The 19,472-nt window shown below is 28.4% G+C and overlaps 1 protein-coding gene across 6 annotated transcripts; it reads right to left on the bottom strand.

Annotated features, from left to right (window-relative positions):
- Window positions 1-8,307: 8,307 nt before the first annotated feature.
- On the bottom strand, window positions 8,308-18,904 carry LOC111637828. Of its 6 annotated transcripts, none has more exons than XM_023383409.1 (4): window positions 18,862-18,895; window positions 15,666-15,740; window positions 13,017-13,194; window positions 8,308-11,722 (listed from the first exon to the last, which is right to left on the bottom strand). In XM_023383409.1, the coding sequence occupies exon 4, from the start codon at window positions 11,644-11,646 to the stop codon at window positions 8,362-8,364; it is 3,285 nt and encodes a 1,094-aa protein (XP_023239177.1). In that variant the 5' UTR covers window positions 11,647-11,722; window positions 13,017-13,194; window positions 15,666-15,740; window positions 18,862-18,895; the 3' UTR covers window positions 8,308-8,361. The 6 variants fall into 6 exon arrangements, with proteins under 6 accessions (XP_023239177.1, XP_023239191.1, XP_023239185.1 ...); XM_023383423.1 differs by lacking the exon at window positions 18,862-18,895 and adding an exon at window positions 16,106-16,123; XM_023383417.1 differs by lacking the exon at window positions 13,017-13,194 and having other exon boundaries at window positions 18,862-18,904.
- Between the last annotated feature and the right edge of the window lie 568 nt (window positions 18,905-19,472).

The raw sequence follows: 19,472 nt of genomic DNA, 5'->3' as shown, positions 1-19,472 counted from the left end.
CGTCCACCAGACCGTGCTGCCCGTTGACGGGATGCAAATGAACGTCACGAAGAACGTCGAACCGAAAACGTTACACCGTAATATTATTATATTTTCGTCGAAATAATAAACCCTTTGATTCTAATTAGTTAAAGGGAAAATATTACGGGTTATCAACTATCGAAAACCGAAATAATCGGCATTAAATTGCTTCTTAAATAAAACACCTTTACCTTATTTAGTTACTAGAGAGGTTGCGGCCGAAGTTTTCATCTCTCAAACGTGAACGCCGAACGTCGAACGCCGCTATCTTGTAAGCGGCGCTCGACGTTCGACGTTCACGTTTTACAGATGAAAACTTCGGCCGCAACTTGGCTATTAATTAGAAATAAATAAGATAATTTGGCAAGGGACCACTTTATTATAATTAAAGAGATTTGAAAAACAATCTTGAAAACTTGAACGACGTGATGGATCCGCTCACAATTTTTTTATTTGTTTTATTTGGTAGTCGTATTCGAGACTTTATATTATTATTATTTATAGATAGAAAATAGTGTGTGTGTGTATATATATATATAATTTTACGATCATTATGGAGCGTAGTAAAAATCTATCATTCTGTTTACTAACCCGATGTTTAGACAACTAAGTAATCCGCTCGGTCTTTGTAGCCATCTAGAGTAGTCAAGACTCTGAACTTGTGCAAGACACCATGAAATGAGTAGCAACGACAGATTAAGGAACACTGGCAGCTGTAATACTTTTGCTTCCTTTTGATCCCACTTTTCCACCCCAGGATTCTCTCATCATGTCCTACTGAATGATTGCAAATGAGCTTCTTAAATATCTCATCCAAGATGTCGATTTTTCTTCCAACAACGCCCGATATTATTATCGAATTTAAACAGTTTTATCGAACTAATTTCCAATATTCTAACTTTAAATAACGTCTTACCTCATTGGTTCGAAATTATGATTCGCTTTAAAAGAAAATTATGATTACTTTAGAAGCGTCGCGTTGCGCCTTTTACGAATTTAAATTAAATTTAATACTTTATAAATATATTTTTGTTAAAATTTACTCATTTTTAAAGACGATATTTTTAATATTTTGATTGAACTAATTATGAAAGTGTTAAACCGATAATTATATTTTATTATCCCATTAAAAGTGTTCCCAAAGCGTCTTTAACGCGACGTCGCGTTAAAGACGCGACTTCGCGAAGCGACGCGACCATATTCGCAAATAAAAATTTATATTTAAAAAAATATATTAAAAATATAATTATTAGTTAAGGCTTTGATCTTTATTGAATTTTTCCTAATCGATCATTAACCAATAATCGAGTGTCGCCATCTCTGGCCAATTTATAACATTAAATCTGTCAAAAAAAAACAAAAAAAAACAATATTTTTGAAATAATTTAGGATTTTTTCTAAATATTTATTTAAAATTATGATAAATTTACATTAAATTAATTTTTTCCATTACTACACACCATTTTCTTTTTACATTTTTATATAAATACATGACAGGCGTTTGTCGCTTCTCATTACGTCGCGCGCGAAGTGGTAAAACACTTTCTAACTTTTGATAAAAGCGAGCAATTAATGTATAAATTATTTAAATTAATACAAAAGAGTGATACTAAAACACTGTAAATATCAGAAGAGAAATATAAGAAAAAAACGATTAGAATGAAAAAAAAAATAGAAGTTTGCGCACCGCAGGCGCGACGACGCGCGACGAACCGCGCGCCACCATTTTTTATTCGTGTTTTTCTCAATAAATTATATATATTTTAGTGTAAATTATATACCAAAATCAAAATTAATAAAACTCGAATTGTTTGGATCAAGATATCAAAGCTTTAATCCAAATTCTGACGTGTTTATCTCATTTTAATCCTTTAATACTGTATAGTGTATGGAGTACATTGTGTCACCTGCTCCAAATTGCAATAAATCACTCCTGGAGACGTTTTGACACGATGTACCTTTTTTATATTTGATTTATTTATTTTTAAATATATTTTTTTTCTAACTTTTCAACACTTTCTACTAATTTGACTCTTCTAAAAAAGAAAATTCTTACTTAAATGCCTCCATTTTTCTTCTATATCAACAATATCAATCCCTCTTTTTTCTGCGTCTTTTGATAGCTCCTATTTAAGAAGAAAGCTATTAAAAGTGTTTTAAAACTCATCGTTTTCCACATAATTCACAACGTCGCTTTTTGCTGTCTGTCTTTTACGCTATATAACTGTTTAACGTTTAAAAAAATACGGTTATAAATGTTTTCTTTTGATTATTCTGACGTTCCTAGAGCGCCTTAATCTTTCCTGTAATAGGAAAAAGTATAACTACTGTGTTGTTATTAAAATAAGCGTGTAAACGATAGCGACGCGCTCTTGTCGCGTCCGTTCGCGTCGCTTCCACAATAAATAAAAACCAAAATATTTCGATTAATTTTACTTATAAATATTAAGTAAAATTTTACTTTTCGAGCACTGAATGTGTTTACATATAAAAATTTAGATTAATTTTTCAAATATACTTTCTTTAATTCAACGACACGACGTCGCGCGCGACGGCGCGAAAACTGAAACCCTTCAAAAAAAAATATTTTAAATATTAAAGTATATTTAAGATATATTTATTATTATTATTAACGACAATCATTTAAAATGTTTTAGAGTAGAAAATACGGATAAATTTAAAATAAAAATGGGGAAAGGTGAGAGAAGCGACGGATGAAGCGCGGCGCGACGTTTTGGTTCAGAAAACTGAATGTTTAAACTCGAATAATTAAAATGATAAAATAGTTTAGAATAAAGAGAGTTAATTTAGAAAAAAATAAAGTAATTTCTGTAGAAATTACAAAAGTTTTAGAGTCGAAAAACACGATAAAGCATCACGTTTGTCGCGTTGGAAACGTATGTAATTTCAGACAATTCTTTAGCAACGTGTGATGCATCCTTAAACAGGTACAAGTCCCAGTATTAAATCAATTAAACACTTGAATACAAATTAGATAATCCATCTGCAACAATAAATTACATTTTTTTAGAGAATTTTCTCCAAAAAATTCGCTTAAAAAATATATTTTTTGGTGTTTTTTTGAATCTCAAAATCGCATCTTTAAAGCAACTTTTTTTACGTTAATTACGCTAAGAANTTAAAATTTAATTTCGTAAAACGCGTTTAAATTATATTAAATATTATGCAAAATAAATATCTATTCATATATTTCCTTTATATTTTCTAATTTGCATATTTGCTATTGTTACATAATATATAGGCTTATATTAATTAAATTAATTAAGAGAGAAACGGCATTTTTATGCAAACTCCACGTGATGATGTCACGATTGACGTCACTAATTTCAAACTCCTAACTTGAATATCAGTATTTTGTATTAATTTGCTTAATATAAATACTTTAATGAAGCTTTTAAAATAAATAAAAATTGAGATAAAGTAGACCCCCCTATAACACTGTTAATAATTCCGTGTTATATGAATTCCATGTTGTACGAGTCACTTAGATTTTACAAATACGTGTGTCGGGCTGTGAACGGCTCACGTATTTGTAAAATCTTAGTGACTCGTACAACATGGAATTCATATAACACGGAATTATCAACAGTGTTATAGGGGGTCTATTGTATAAGGCTCATTGCCTGCTAAATACAACTGGATAACCGAGCCAATGACATAGCCTGTTTCATTTGAAACTAGCTACATCCTTGGCTCGCTTATCCAGCTGTATTAAAGCCTCTTTACTACTGTACTACGAAACGTGTCTATAAACGTCATCGAAACGTCATTCATTTATGCAAATTTCATGTGTGACATCAAAGCTGACGTCCCCAAATTTTAACCTCCAATTTGCACATTGATCTTCTTTAATGGTTTTACACTTTAATGTCAGGTACACATGTACCGGTATACTTGGAACAGGCCCAACTGTTCAGGAGTGTACCCGGCTTAATAAAGATTTAATAATATAAATATTTTTGGGCTGTAATTTTCAGATTGCAGAGCTAAACATACCCATTGTCGTCCGTCCGTTCGTCCTTCCTTAATCTCGAGAATGGAGTTAGACAGATAAAAATCGAGACCGGATATGGCAAGCTTAGGGACAGGAGACTCCGATTAAACTATTAATATATAAGAAATTCCGGTCTGAACTGGCAGTCACGTAATTTAAAAAAAAAAAAAATTAAAAGCTGGTTAAAAATTGCATTCTGGCATTGTGACGTTACAATAATGTACATTCGATTTTTTTTTTTATATTTATCTTATTTTAGATGCACGTGTACTATATTCAAGTTAAATATTTCAGTGGGGAAAATTCGATAAATAGCACCTGTTGAATATTTTGTATGGCGAAAGAAAAGCACACAGTTCCAGCGACAAAAAATAAAATAAAATATAAAAAGAGAAAAGTAAATGCATTTCTCAGAAATGGCATGACGTCGCGAATAACAGAGAAAGGTGACAAGTCAAAAAGATAGTCTGATGCCATTTATCAATCATGACCCGATCGAGTTGGATATCTTGACATTTAGCGACTTTAGTGATTCGAGGTTATCCACTTTTTTATTTTTTTTTATTTTACTTTTATTTTCTATTCTTCGTGTTCTGTACAAACGAAAAATTCTGTTCACGTATCTGTTAGTTTTAATGAATATACGAAATTGTAAAAGATGCTTACGTACTGCTTAAATACTTCAAAACACTACAGAAGAGCGGAACATATAGGAACACACTTCTGATATTACAATGTGATTTTCTTATATTATTTACTATATTCCATCACCCAGGATTTATTCTGTCAGAAGTGAAAGAGTATATCGACGTGGAATATTATTTAAAGAAAATAAAATTTTTAAAAATACGAAATTATTTTTATACATTTATTTTGGTTAAATATTCCTTCATAACGAATTATAATTGTATTTATCATTTATTAAGGAGAATAAAATATAATTTTTATTTTATTCTTTACGTATTGCATATAAATTTTTAAAAATTTCGATGAGATTATTTAAAAATTTAAATAAACCAATCGTTGTTAAGATAATCAATTTCTAAGCCAATAAATGTTCGATTCTTTTTATAATTAACATCTTGCATATTACGCAGAGAACTACATATTTATAATAATATTAATTTTAATTGAATTTTGCTTTTCAAATCGATTAATTTACAGTAAATTTTAAAACGTGATATTATAAATTATTTTTTAGTTATTTCGTGTATTTTACAACATATTGCTAAAAATTCGTAACTGTTACGTTATCCTCATCTCTTATTCAGGATTACAAGTCACATATTTTATTTCTTTAATTTGCATACGCCTGGGTTATGTACAATAATTTTTTTAAGCATGGATCTATAAAATTCCTGATTTGAATAATAGAGATAATGATCACCATTTTAGTAGGACGATTTCTAATTGGTTGCAGCTATCTCTAAACGGTGTTCTTTCGTATCTGAAACCTATAACAAATAGCTATACAAAAGTCTATCAATTCAGGACTAAGGAAGTTTATCAACAAAATGCTTGACAATTAAAGTGATTGATAGTATTTGACATTGTTCAACAATCGTATTGAAGCTTTAGGAAAAAATTATCTTCGAAGATTATCTACTAATACACAAATGTTAGTTGAAAATGCAATAAAATCGAATAAGTTCCCATAAAAAAACAATAAAAACTAAGAAACATTTTCGAGTTACACTCTGTATTATGTGCTATAACTATTATAATTGGATATAATTTATTACACGTAATTAATTTTAATTACAAATATAATAAATATATATTCATTCATGTATATATTAATATTATAATATGTAATCTAAATCGCAAGCTGAATGACCCCATTGAGGGTCAGACCTAAATAAAATGGATATAATTGCGGTTAACCACATAATTTTTGTGTTGGGGTTATAAAAATCAAACCAAACCATTCTTTTTTCCGAATGAAGAGTCTTTAACAAGAAAAAGGAGATAACTTTTATTTATTGTCTCTGTTCATTTTTGGAGAGATTATTTTTAAAGACTTGATGTAGGATTTAGAGGAGTTAACCAAAGATAAAACCAAAATTATAAAGGTTTATTTTTTTCTAACATGAAGATTCTTTGTTTTGGTACTTTTTTTTGCATTGTTACTAGCAATAATATTCCTACGCACAAGATTGGATTTAAACATTAACTACACTTTAAGGTCTCAGATATTACAGCTTAGAACCTCACGCTTTTAAATTTAATTATTATTTGGTAAAGGGAAGAACCTTTTTTTAACGTCATAGCTCATGGCTACAAATCTAAATGAGGTCCTGCTTAAACATAAGATTCTTATGATATGGGTTGAAGGTGAAATACAAGAACTGAAACTTCACAGACTAATTTTAATATCGTAAACTAACAATAATTCGTTTTCTGTGAACTTAAATTCCTTTTTCAAAGGTAAATTATATATAACACAACACTGTACTGTAGCAAACTTTTCATAAATTTACATTTAATTTTAATTTAATATTTATAACCACCTTCAACGCTTATTAATGCATAAAATTTTTAAATAAATCTTAAAGAAATTTTATATTATCTGTATAAACCTAAGGTGCCATTGTAAATTCATTATCATTGTAATCAGTTGAATATTTTTATTAAATCTTAATTAATTTATACACTCTTAATTAATTTTTAATACTTATAAATTAATTATTTACAAATTAACTTATATGTTATCTAATGCCTAGAAATTAACTTGTGATCATTAACTTATTAAAAATTAGTATTTGTATAGAATGATCTAAAAGTTTTTAATCAATGAATATTTTTTAATGGTTTATTAACATTAATTGCTGAAAAATATGTATTAAATTCATTAATGTATAATTAATTTTATAAAATTAACAAAAGAATTTATGTACAAATCAATAGTTTTGTCTGTCTGTTACGCTGTTATAGTTTTTAAAAAAGTGTATTCGGTTTACAAAATTATAATTGATGACAATTCATCTCTAAATGTAAATATATTAAGAAAACGTATTCATGATAATCGCTCATCCATTTTAATGGCTTTGCGACGCGACGAGACGAGACGACGTGCGCCGTCGCGCGAAAATCTGAAAAATTTAATTATTAATATATTATTTACAGATTATAATATTTAATATTCTGTATAAACAAAAAAAATCTAATTCTTCTGTATTTCCATTCTTATTGTATTTATATTATTCTATTAAATCACACGCGTTTCTTCGCGTCGCGTCGCGCAAGTACGCGCCGCGACATAACGTTACTTATAAGCATTATAAGAAAAAAATGAAATGATAGCGTAAAAATATTATAGTAAATACTTATATTACTGTATAAATGAAAGACTAGATAAATTTATCTTCGATTTAAGACAATTTCAATAATAAAAATGCTTAAAATAGTGTCACAATTTTTTAACTTCTCTCTTAAAATTGGAATTTTGAACTTCTCAAAATAGCAAGTTCCATAAATGATTTATGTAGCCATTAAGATCATCGGTAAATTACTACACAGCGAACACTTCTAACTAGTTTAAAGGGCATTATTACTTCAATCAACATTATCCATTTGACTGTACACCTGACAAGAGTAAGTATAACATGGATACTTGATGTTATCTCTTGACAGTTATCTGAATTTAATCAATAATTGATAACTTCTGTTTGAATTTATGTAGAGAATTATCCCATTTTCTACTATAAAATTTTTACTGTCATGAAAATATATAAAAAATAATAGTTTTGCATACTTTAAAATTCTTCTGTATCCATTTCCATCTTTTATACTTCAAATTTTTAAATTTTTGAGGGGATTTACTGAAATTTTTATATGAACAAGGCCTCCATTTTTCTTCTATATCAACAATATCAATCCCTCTTTTTTCTGCGTCTTTTGATAGCTCCTATTTAAGAAGAAAGCTATTAAAAGTGTTTTAAAACTCATCGTTTTCCACATAATTCACAACGTCGCTTTTTGCTGTCTGTCTTTTACGCTATATAACTGTTTAACGTTTAAAAAAATACGGTTATAAATGTTTTCTTTTGATTATTCTGACGTTCCTAGAGCGCCTTAATCTTTCCTGTAATAGGAAAAAGTATAACTACTGTGTTGTTATTAAAATAAGCGTGTAAACGATAGCGACGCGCTCTTGTCGCGTCCGTTCGCGTCGCTTCCACAATAAATAAAAACCAAAATATTTCGATTAATTTTACTTATAAATATTAAGTAAAATTTTACTTTTCGAGCACNTTTTATATTTATTAACATTTTAAAAATATTTTACATATTTCTTTTCAATCGTACACTGTACAAATGAAATTTTAAACGTGGCCACGATATTTAAAATGCAATTTATAATCTTCTAAAATTGCTTTAAATACTTCTTTATTCCCATGTTTAAGAGTTTTTTGTAATGTATTTAAGAAATTCACATCGCACATTTCTATCAACTTGTTTATGCCACGAATTAAATGAGTTTTAATTGATGGGAAAAGGGTTACTTTAGCTACTTCGTTAACGTAGGTTGCAATAACGCTAGACACTAATTTTGAAAATTCCATCTTGTGTTCAGAAATTAATATTAGTAGTTTACATAATTTTTGTGCGCAGAATTCACATTTTTCTTGTAAATAATTGTCATATTTAGCAACTAATTCTTGATTGCTCGCTTGAACTTGGCACGCAACAATATGACAGATGTAGGAAATAAATATAGATGCACTACATAGAGCTGAATTTTGTTGTTGTATCATAATTTCATTTAGAATATTATAAATGCCATCAAATGCATTTATGTAAAGTTGAGATTTTTCAGTTAACTGCTCTAGAGGAATTGCCATACAACATTCCAGACATAAGAGAACGCACTGATGAGTAAGAAAACCTTTTCCTTTATGCAAAATTAAACAAAAAAATTTTAAAATTGGCATTGATAAGTCTACAAAAATAGAATCTTCTGAAATGTATTTCATTTGGTACATTAGATTATGTAATTTAACAATTAAATTACAAATGGGTGATTGCAAACATCTCAAACGAGATAATTCCTTTGAGGAATTTATAAGAATTTCCCATATTTTTAAAAACATAAAGATGGACGATTCAAAATTTTCAATGCTTACAGTATCGATCATAAAAGTTAAATCTCGAACTATGTTTGCATGTTCCTCTTCCGAGCAGCAGTCAAAGAGTTTCGGCAAGATGTTTAATTCTTTTGACAAAGATAATTCTCTATTTGAAATTTCTCTCTCATCAAAACCAGAAAAGCTTTTACAATTAGTAGAATTTTCATTCTGAATTTTATCTATTGCATTTACAACTAAACCAAAATGACTTTTCTCCATTTCTTCTTCAAAATTTATTGTTTGTACTTTTGTATCTTTATCAATATGTTTAATTAAAAATTTACTATTATTAAATATCTTATTAATTAAAAGAAACCACAATGTTTCTATAAAATTTTCTGGAATGTTGTTTTTGAGAATTTCTTTGTACTTACAAATAGCTATGAACAATTCCGAACTATAATAATGCAATGCATCTTCTCGTATAAAACCAGCAAATACATATTCTAATATATGTTTTAAATTAAGATTTTCTATTTCTTTATCTTTGTCAGAACATTCAAAATTAATTATTTCAACATAACAATTAACAATTAAAGGTTCTGTTTTTATATCAAAATTATTCAAATATTTTTTCAGTCGCTTTATCAGCAGATTTGCTATTTCTTGGCACGTTTTGTCAAATGATTCTTTCACATGCTCTCTATGTTTTGAATTATTAATCTTTGAAAGTAATGCTACTGCAAAAGTAAGGAATCCTTTGTCACAATTGCTTTTTCCTAAATCTTTCTTCTCCTGAATGAAAATTATAATTCTAGAGAAAGTCTCAATGTTTTTCATTGCCAGTAAGATAAAAGAATTCATTAATTGCTCCAAGAGTTTTAATGTTTCATTTTGAACAGAAAAGTTTTTATCCTGTTTCATTTTGTAAACATAATTTGTCAGTTTAATAGACATTTTTAACAATAAAACTATATCAACAAAAGACAACAACCAGACACTGCGCGTACCATCCATAATGGACAAAATTATTCTACAAACTTCAATTATAACATTGCAAGACAACAAATTATCTTCATTCTGGGTTTCATTTATGTATGTCAAGAAAGTTAACACTCCTAAAATGCAATTCATTTGATTTCCTGGATGTAAGTATTCTAATGGTAAATAGTTTAACATCTTTAAGAATTCAAACAAATTTCTTAATTGTATTGTCACATCTTCACTCGAATTAATGATCCTGACAAAAATTTCAGAAGTATCCTTAATATCAATCCACAGTTTGTTTAAAGGTTCATTTAATCTACATTTTGGAGTGGTATTTTTAAATTTCATTAATACTCGAGGTGAAGAACTTAAGAAAGAAAGAACGTCTCGTCTACTATCAGTTACATCTTCATTTAATTTCCGCTTCCTGGTATCAAAACTATGCAAAGCTAACTTCCAAATTTCTGATAAAAAAGCAGAATGAAAATTTGGTGTTTCTGCAAAATACAAGCTCCTTAAAAATTCATTTATAACTCCTTCTAAAGTAATGTTTGCATTGGAAATATTTCTTTGTTCAGAATCCTTCAAAACATGTATAAAATTTGAAGATAGAAATAAAAATTGCTTTGGTTTAAAAAATCGGATAAAACATGGTAAGTATTTTAAAAAAGAATACCACAATGCTGTAGAATATGTTTCAGAGGTAATGTGAGCTGATTCTCCATTCCAAACTGCACATACAGAGCTATCACATGATTTTAACATCTTAAATATATATTTTAATAATTCTTTAATCACTGCCATTTCTTCATCTGATTCAATTTTTAAATTACTTACTAAAAATCGAGACTTTTGCAAAAGTAATAAAAAAATGAAATATTGTACTTTTATATCTTTGGCATCTTCAAAATTTGAAAGGATTTTAATCCACTCATCTGAAGAAAAGTAATAGTGAATGGCATTTAAATCAAATAAATGTTCACATGTAGTAGTTGTAGAGTTGAAATGATAAGATCTAACATATTGTTTCATTGATAAATGAATCTCTCCCCAAGCATAACACAAAGTAAGCATAGAATATCCTATCTCATTTTCTAAATTCTTTGAAATGCAAATTTTAGAGAATTTTTTAATACAATCAATAACATTTTCTAGGACATTTTGATTTTTTTGAGCTTGAGAATGATCCCTATTTATTTTATAATGCAAAAGAAATATTCTTAATATTTCAATTATTATATTTAAACTTTTAAATGCAGTTTCATTTTTCTTTTTTTGTATAATTTCTAACAACTTTAAACTGTTATCTATACAAATTTTCCATATATCTAGAATTTGTCCATCAGGAAGATACATTACTTGGCTTGACAGATTTCGTAAAAACTGAACTAGAAAAATAAAATCATTTTTTGACAAAATATCTTCTAATGAAGTAAACAGTGTAGAAAATAACTCTGGAAGCTTGCGTAATTTTATGAATTTGGCCAATACATTGCACATGACTTCATCAGTGATGGATTCCACCTTAAATTCTTCTAATAATTGGCACTGCATCTTGTTAAAACTTCATTTATGAATTTGACTTTAGAAAATTAACTTTGAGCTTTTGAAGCAGATGAAATTATTGAATCTGTAATTTAAAAATTCATTAAAAAATAATCAAAATATGGTGTTTATTACTATTAGATTGTTTCTAAGACTCTAAACATACAGGATTCATGGTAAAGTCCTTATACACTGACTCATGTGAGTAATGTACATATGATTCTCAATAATGAATGTAGCACAAAGACAGAAAAATGAGAAATACACATTATAAACAAACACATGAAAAATGAATAAGAACACATAAATGAACACATGAGAAATACACATTTTACTGTATGTGCTTGATGTCACATTTGCATTTCACTTTCTATTCAAAGCTATTCATGTATGCAAGGTGTCATTTCTTATTAAATCCGTCATTCTCTACTACTTTGTAATTTACTTTTTTCTGTATCATGCATTGTTTTTGAGATAGGAGCATTAACTTCCAAATTTTACTGCTAGAAGCATTGCAAGTGGTCTCATCTTTTAGTGCATGATCACTTTACTGCAGCTATGCATCACATTCATAACTGTCTATGTTCATCAGTTACATGAGTGTAAAAGGACTTTACTATGAATTAATGTACATAGGAAATGAATGCCGAAATAGATCACTATATAAATATTTAATTACAATAAATATTACAGAATATATTATAATTAGGTTCACTTCAAGATACATTTAATAAGAAAGCTCCTCAAATGGAAATCCAACTCAAAACTGCTTTCTTGGAATGAAAATCTTTTCAGAAAACTCAAGCACTTTTAGGCTAAGTGTTTATTATCAAGTGTTATTGGAGACTAACTTATTAAAAATGAAAAGCATAAATCACACGATTTAATTTAAGTTTTAAAAATATATTACCTGTATATAAATTTGATAAAGATAACAAATCTTGTAGGAATACAACACAAGTTATTTTGTACTTTGATTTAAGCAATAAATATGCTATACATTTAAAGATTTTATATTCATGTTTTTAAATTTGCAATAGCTTATTAATGTATATACTGTAATTATTCTAATAAACAGTCCCCAGAAAGTGCCTAAAATCATGAGGAAGAAATAAAATAAAATAAACAAATTGATATACAACATATAATTAACTGATAACTTAAATTTTCTAAATTGATAGCAACATAATATAATAAATCACCAAACGATCGCCTTAATATCAGGCTATAATATGGCTAATTAAATGATTAGTATAAAGTAATTTGACATTAGAGGTTAGGCGCCATTGAGTTATTATTATTTATAAACATAATATATAAATCCCAGAAAGATTATAATGTAAATGAAAAATTTTTTTAAGCACTTTTATCAAACTTACTTCTTATGTCCTCAAATCTTACAATTCAAGTTTCACCCATTTCTAAATCAAAGGCTGAAACTTTGGAAGACATACCTAAGTCTGATGACAATTATTTTTTATATTATTTTAGAGGGGGCCCTATCTCAGTGGCGTGCCATCCTTGGAAGCAGTGGAAGCACCACTTTCCTTGTATTTTCTAAAATATAAATACATATGGTGTGATTATTTTCATATTTTAACATACTTTGAATTAATTAAAATTAATATTTTATTATAACCACATTATGTATCTAATTACAAATTTCTATACTACATGTGAAAAAAATGATAAGATTGCTATTGTATATTTGAATATCAGTGGCACTGCATTGTCAAATATGGGATAGCTTCCACATTGAAAATATCTGAATGGTGTAAAGCAGCTAGATTATACGCATTTGCACATGCACTTTACAGAGCACCAACCTCACATGGTTTAGCTGGTGGATGCTACACACCGAAATATCATATAATGCTTCCAATGATTCTATCCAGGACCGGTTCTGGGCCATTAGCCGCCTGCCCGCTAGATATTTGACCGCCCTCACCCTATTATGTGAATCGTGAGTAGATTTATAACTTAACCCAACCGACAGGAATTTACTGGTACGTTTTTATGATAGTTCTGTATAGTTGACAGGAGTTTAAAAAAATCCATTAAAATATTTGATATATTTATTCTGCTTTTATTCTGCTCACCCATCTTGTACTACTTACAAATTTCAATGTTAAATTAGTGATATTACAATTTAGTATGTCCCATCTTTACGGGGATGCAGAAATAAACATGTACAATTCTTGTACAATGTTAAAAAATTAACTGTTACTTTGGCAGCATCATTTACAACTAAATTTAATGAATGAGATGCACAAGGTACAAAAAAAGCTCTAGAATTTATTTTCCTTAAATTTACAATTTATGTATCCCTTGCCATAAAAATTTGTCTTTCCACTTCTTTCCTAAGACTACACAAAGTACAAAGTAACCAGTTTCAACTTATTTTTACTTAAGAAGTAGTTAAATAATTAAGAGATTAGGGAATTAGGTACATAAATAAAACCCTGCTGAAAGAGCCTGAATTTTACTTAAACAACTGAACTGAACCAATCTCTACAGTGGAGACTGATTTCTTCATAATATTAGATGTAATAAAGACAGAAATTTTTCCAGTTCAACGAGAGTGACCGAAAAGTTGTAAATTTTGGAAATTTCCATGGACACCTGGTCCTAAAACAAATGACAGACAATCTATTAAGTTTAACATATTTAGATTTTTATAGCTATGGTGAGAAACATTTAAAATTTATGGCAACCCTGTTGTTTCCTTTGAAGTATACTAGTGATGCAACAAAAGAAGCATTTGGCATTGACCAGTATTAGCAACCTTGGGATTTGGCAGCCCATGTGCTCTGATTCCATCCATTAGCCACTGGTAGGGAGCTATTTGACTAAAGTGAATTGTTTTAAGATTTAAAAAGTAAATAAGATTTTATGTTATTTTTATGTACATTTGTTTACAAAGCTATATTTGATTACAATTTTCTTTAAAAGTATATTCATACAATTGAAGAATATTTTATACCAGGTATATATATCCACCATACATTTTATTTCACCAAGTAAGTTTTTATAATTTTATTTTTAATTTTAGCCCTTATATCATTGCTAGTGATTCGGAATGTAATTGTGATATTAAAAATACATTTACAGAAGTCTACGGTTTTTACTGGCTTATCAAACAAATATGAATGGGCCCTAGACCATCGTTGACGCGCAATTAACTGATTGCCTCTGGAAGTTGGCTTCTTACAGAAACACAACTTCCCTATCATCAAATGTCACGGCACGCCACTGTCCCACCTACACCATCCTCCCTACTTTTAAACCTGATAATCATAATCAAATGCAGAATTCAATTGTGATATATTGTGATGTATGAGCCTCCCCAATCTTGAAAAATATGGCCAATAAGTGTTATTTTTTTTTTAATTTTTAAAAATATATTAAAAGTTTATTTTAAATTTTAATTAACATTTTTGAATATTTAGTCTTTTAATCAGTATAAAAATATAACTAATGGAGATAATTTCTTTTGTAATAAAATAAATGAATAATAATGATCATATAAAAAGAAAATGCATAAAAAATTTAGGGATATAAAATGTCTATAATCAACTTTTAAACTCATTAATATGAAGTAGATATAAGTACTGTACCTATCTATAAGAAGCTTGAAAAATAATTTATACACATTTCTTTGATGCATTTGATGATGCGAAGAAATGTGTGGAAATTACTCTTTGTGATTTGTGAACTCATCAGAGGTAATATATTGCATTTATGTACAAATTACATCTCTAATAGGCAAATAATGAAAACACATATCATTCTAGAGCAATATTATACATCACATAGTATAATATTACTGCAATATAATACATCACATGCAATGACAGTAAATATGTATCTCCAAACCTCCTGGAATATAATGTAAGATTGATTTAACATTTTTTAAAATCAAATAACTTGTTCTGTCCATTCCTTATAAAAGAAACAATATCTGGTAGGGCTAAAACATTATTTATACACTACAGAACTAAAACACATTATTACATTACAAAATTTACCTTTTAATCCGTAAATAAATATACATATTTCACTGGAATTTTCCTCCATTTCACTCTTGAGAAATCTTGACATTCCTAATATTGGAAAATATAAATTTAATTCTTTTTAAACATATTTATTACAGCATAAATTCATATACAGTATAGAATTTAGATTACAATTTGAAATTTATGTATACTCTATAATAATTCTTCTATAGTAAAATACAAGTAGTTGTTTATAAACTATAAACCAACGTTTTATACATAGAATGTATAAAACGTTGTAAATTTCTGTATATACATGTCTAGCATGTATGTCTCTATTGTAAATAAAATTAAAGAGAGAAACGTTGGTGTATGGCTTATAAACAATTACCAAAATGCATATTAAGCAATAAATAAATATAACTTTATTCAATATAATAATTAAAATACTTTGATTTAAATTTTCATATTACCTCCATCGAAGAAAATAAAAACCACGTGGAAATTATGCAATTAAGTGTTGCCAGCTACATTAAAAAAATTATTTTTCTATTATACATGGAATAAATTTTACGGATATATTCATTTTTATATTTTAGATAAAATGTAAATGAATAAATATAATCATAATACAAATAAATAATCAAGTTTTTCCACAAGCATTTTTTCATTTTTTTACTCTTCATTCTGCGAGCACTGGGAAGACTTTTTTCTATGCTCATTATGAGTTTAACCAAGCCCCAATAGATGATGAAAGTTTCATATACCCGGACCAAACCATCTATGAAAACGTCCAAGAATTAGACCCTAACTCGAACTTGCATGCAAAGATTTTATCGCTGTCGGTCAGCTGTTGCTTTAATTTGGACCTACGATGGACCAATTATATAATCAAACTTATAATAAACATGAAAAAAGATTTCTTATTGTTCTCAGGACTGAAAAAGTTTTAAAAATATGGCTATGTGAAAAGATATATTGCTTCCAGTGGAAAGTACAGTACTTAAGTGTTTTTTCCTTGAGAAAAGACACAAATTCGATTCGGTTTTTTTCCCGATATTCTTAATAGTTCCAAAATGAAAATGGAATATATATAGAATAATTAAAATATAACACTTATCGTTATATCTCATTATGAAATATTAAAAATAATTTTTTTAAATTTTACGACATTTGAAATCGAATGAATCATCGAATGAATTAAATGTTTTATCTAATTAATTTGATGGAAACGTCAAGACAGAAATGGAAAATACACGTATAAATGATGTATAACGGAATAAAAGTATAGACATAATTATGGTTATTAAATTGAGGAATCCAAACTAAGGACACCCCAACCAATTCGGTGCGAAGATTTCAGCATAAAGTCCTAAAAAGTTTTTTAATGACAATTACAATAATACACTGAGGAACCTTTACTTTTGGAAGCCTGTAACTTAATAAATTATATTCAGCTAGTTCTGTTTAAAATACGTTTTGGAGTACGGTATTAACAAAATGTCTAGTAGCAGGGAATGGAAAAACATAAAATGGCTTACAGAAAGAAAAGGCCATTTGCACCTTTTACAGTAATAATTTTTGAGTCCGTGTATATTTATTACTAGATTAATTTTTTCTAAATAAATTGTGTATCTAGTAAACAATTTTTTTGATGAAACACGTCCACCACTAGCGAATGAATAAAACCACTCAACGTTGGTTGTTGGTTGCGTGTTTGCGCCTCACCAATGGGCTGGCCATGTGGAGTTTTCCGATTTTCTCCCCGTTTATAACAGCTAAATATAAAACAGTTTCGCAATGAAAATCCTTCAGGAAGGCACTCCCCCTTGGCAGATCTCTCACATGTTGCGTCGCTTTATCTTTTACTCCACTTCCACTCCAAAACAAAATCATTTCAAATTAAGCGCCTTAATTAAAAGGGCCTCTTTTTAGCGAGTCCATTATGGGTTCGGCCAAGCCCGCAGTGAGGCGGCTGGGTGGTAAAGAAAAGGTCCGAAATATCCGAATCCCCCGAAAAATTCCCGCGGTTTTTCAACCCGACCGAATTCTATTCCGGTTCCTCACAGCGGCAGACTATCACCTTAACACTCGGCCATCCGTTAACACTCGGCCATCCGGTCGTCGAATTCACACATAAATCGAAAACATAATTATTCTGTATATTAAATTTTCTACATAAAAAATATACTCATAAATCACAAAAATAACTTAAGAGNCAGTATAAAAATATAACTAATGGAGATAATTTCTTTTGTAATAAAATAAATGAATAATAATGATCATATAAAAAGAAAATGCATAAAAAATTTAGGGATATAAAATGTCTATAATCAACTTTTAAACTCATTAATATGAAGTAGATATAAGTACTGTACCTATCTATAAGAAGCTTGAAAAATAATTTATACACATTTCTTTGATGCATTTGATGATGCGAAGAAATGTGTGGAAATTACTCTTTGTGATTTGTGAACTCATCAGAGGTAATATATTGCATTTATGTACAAATTACATCTCTAATAGGCAAATAATGAAAACACATATCATTCTAGAGCAATATTATACATCACATAGTATAATATTACTGCAATATAATACATCACATGCAATGACAGTAAATATGTATCTCCAAACCTCCTGGAATATAATGTAAGATTGATTTAACATTTTTTTAAATCAAATAACTTGTTCTGTCCATTCCTTATAAAAGAAACAATATCTGGTAGGGCTAAAACATTATTTATACACTACAGAACTAAAACACATTATTACATTACAAAATTTACCTTTTAATCCGTAAATAAATATACATATTTCACTGGAATTTTCCTCCATTTCACTCTTGAGAAATCTTGACATTCCTAATATTGGAAAATATAAATTTAATTCTTTTTAAACATATTTATTACAGCATAAATTCATATACAGTATAGAATTTAGATTACAATTTGAAATTTATGTATACTCTATAATAATTCTTCTATAGTAAAATACAAGTAGTTGTTTATAAACTATAAACCAACGTTTTATACATAGAATGTATAAAACGTTGTAAATTTCTGTATATACATGTCTAGCATGTATGTCTCTATTGTAAATAAAATTAAAGAGAGAAACGTTGGTGTATGGCTTATAAACAATTACCAAAATGCATATTAAGCAATAAATAAATATAACTTTATTCAATATAATAATTAAAATACTTTGATTTAAATTTTCATATTACCTCCATCGAAGAAAATAAAAACCACGTGGAAATTATGCAATTAAGTGTTGCCAGCTACATTAAAAAAATTATTTTTCTATTATACATGGAATAAATTTTACGGATATATTCATTTTTATATTTTAGATAAAATGTAAATGAATAAATATAATCATAATACAAATAAATAATCAAGTTTTTCCACAAGCATTTTTTCATTTTTTTACTCTTCATTCTGCAAGCACTGGGAAGACTTTTTTCTATGCTCATTATGAGTTTAACCAAGCCCCAATAGATGATGAAAGTTTCATATACCCGGACCAAACCATCTATGAAAACGTCCAAGAATTAGACCCTAACTCGAACTTGCATGCAAAGATTTTATCGCTGTCGGTCAGCTGTTGCTTTAATTTGGACCTACGATGGACCAATTATATAATCAAACTTATAATAAACATGAAAAAAGATTTCTTATTGTTCTCAGGACTGAAAAAGTTTTAAAAATATGGCTATGTGAAAAGATATATTGCTTCCAGTGGAAAGTACAGTACTTAAGTGTTTTTTCCTTGAGAAAAGACACAAATTCGATTCGGTTTTTTTCCCGATATTCTTAATAGTTCCAAAATGAAAAT

The sequence above is a fragment of the Centruroides sculpturatus genome, unplaced genomic scaffold, assembly GCF_000671375.1.
Source record: "Centruroides sculpturatus isolate CEXI.00-Female unplaced genomic scaffold, Cexi_2.0 scaffold251, whole genome shotgun sequence".
NCBI lineage: Eukaryota > Metazoa > Arthropoda > Arachnida > Scorpiones > Buthidae > Centruroides > Centruroides sculpturatus.
This window is presented reverse-complemented; position numbering and strand designations above follow the sequence as displayed.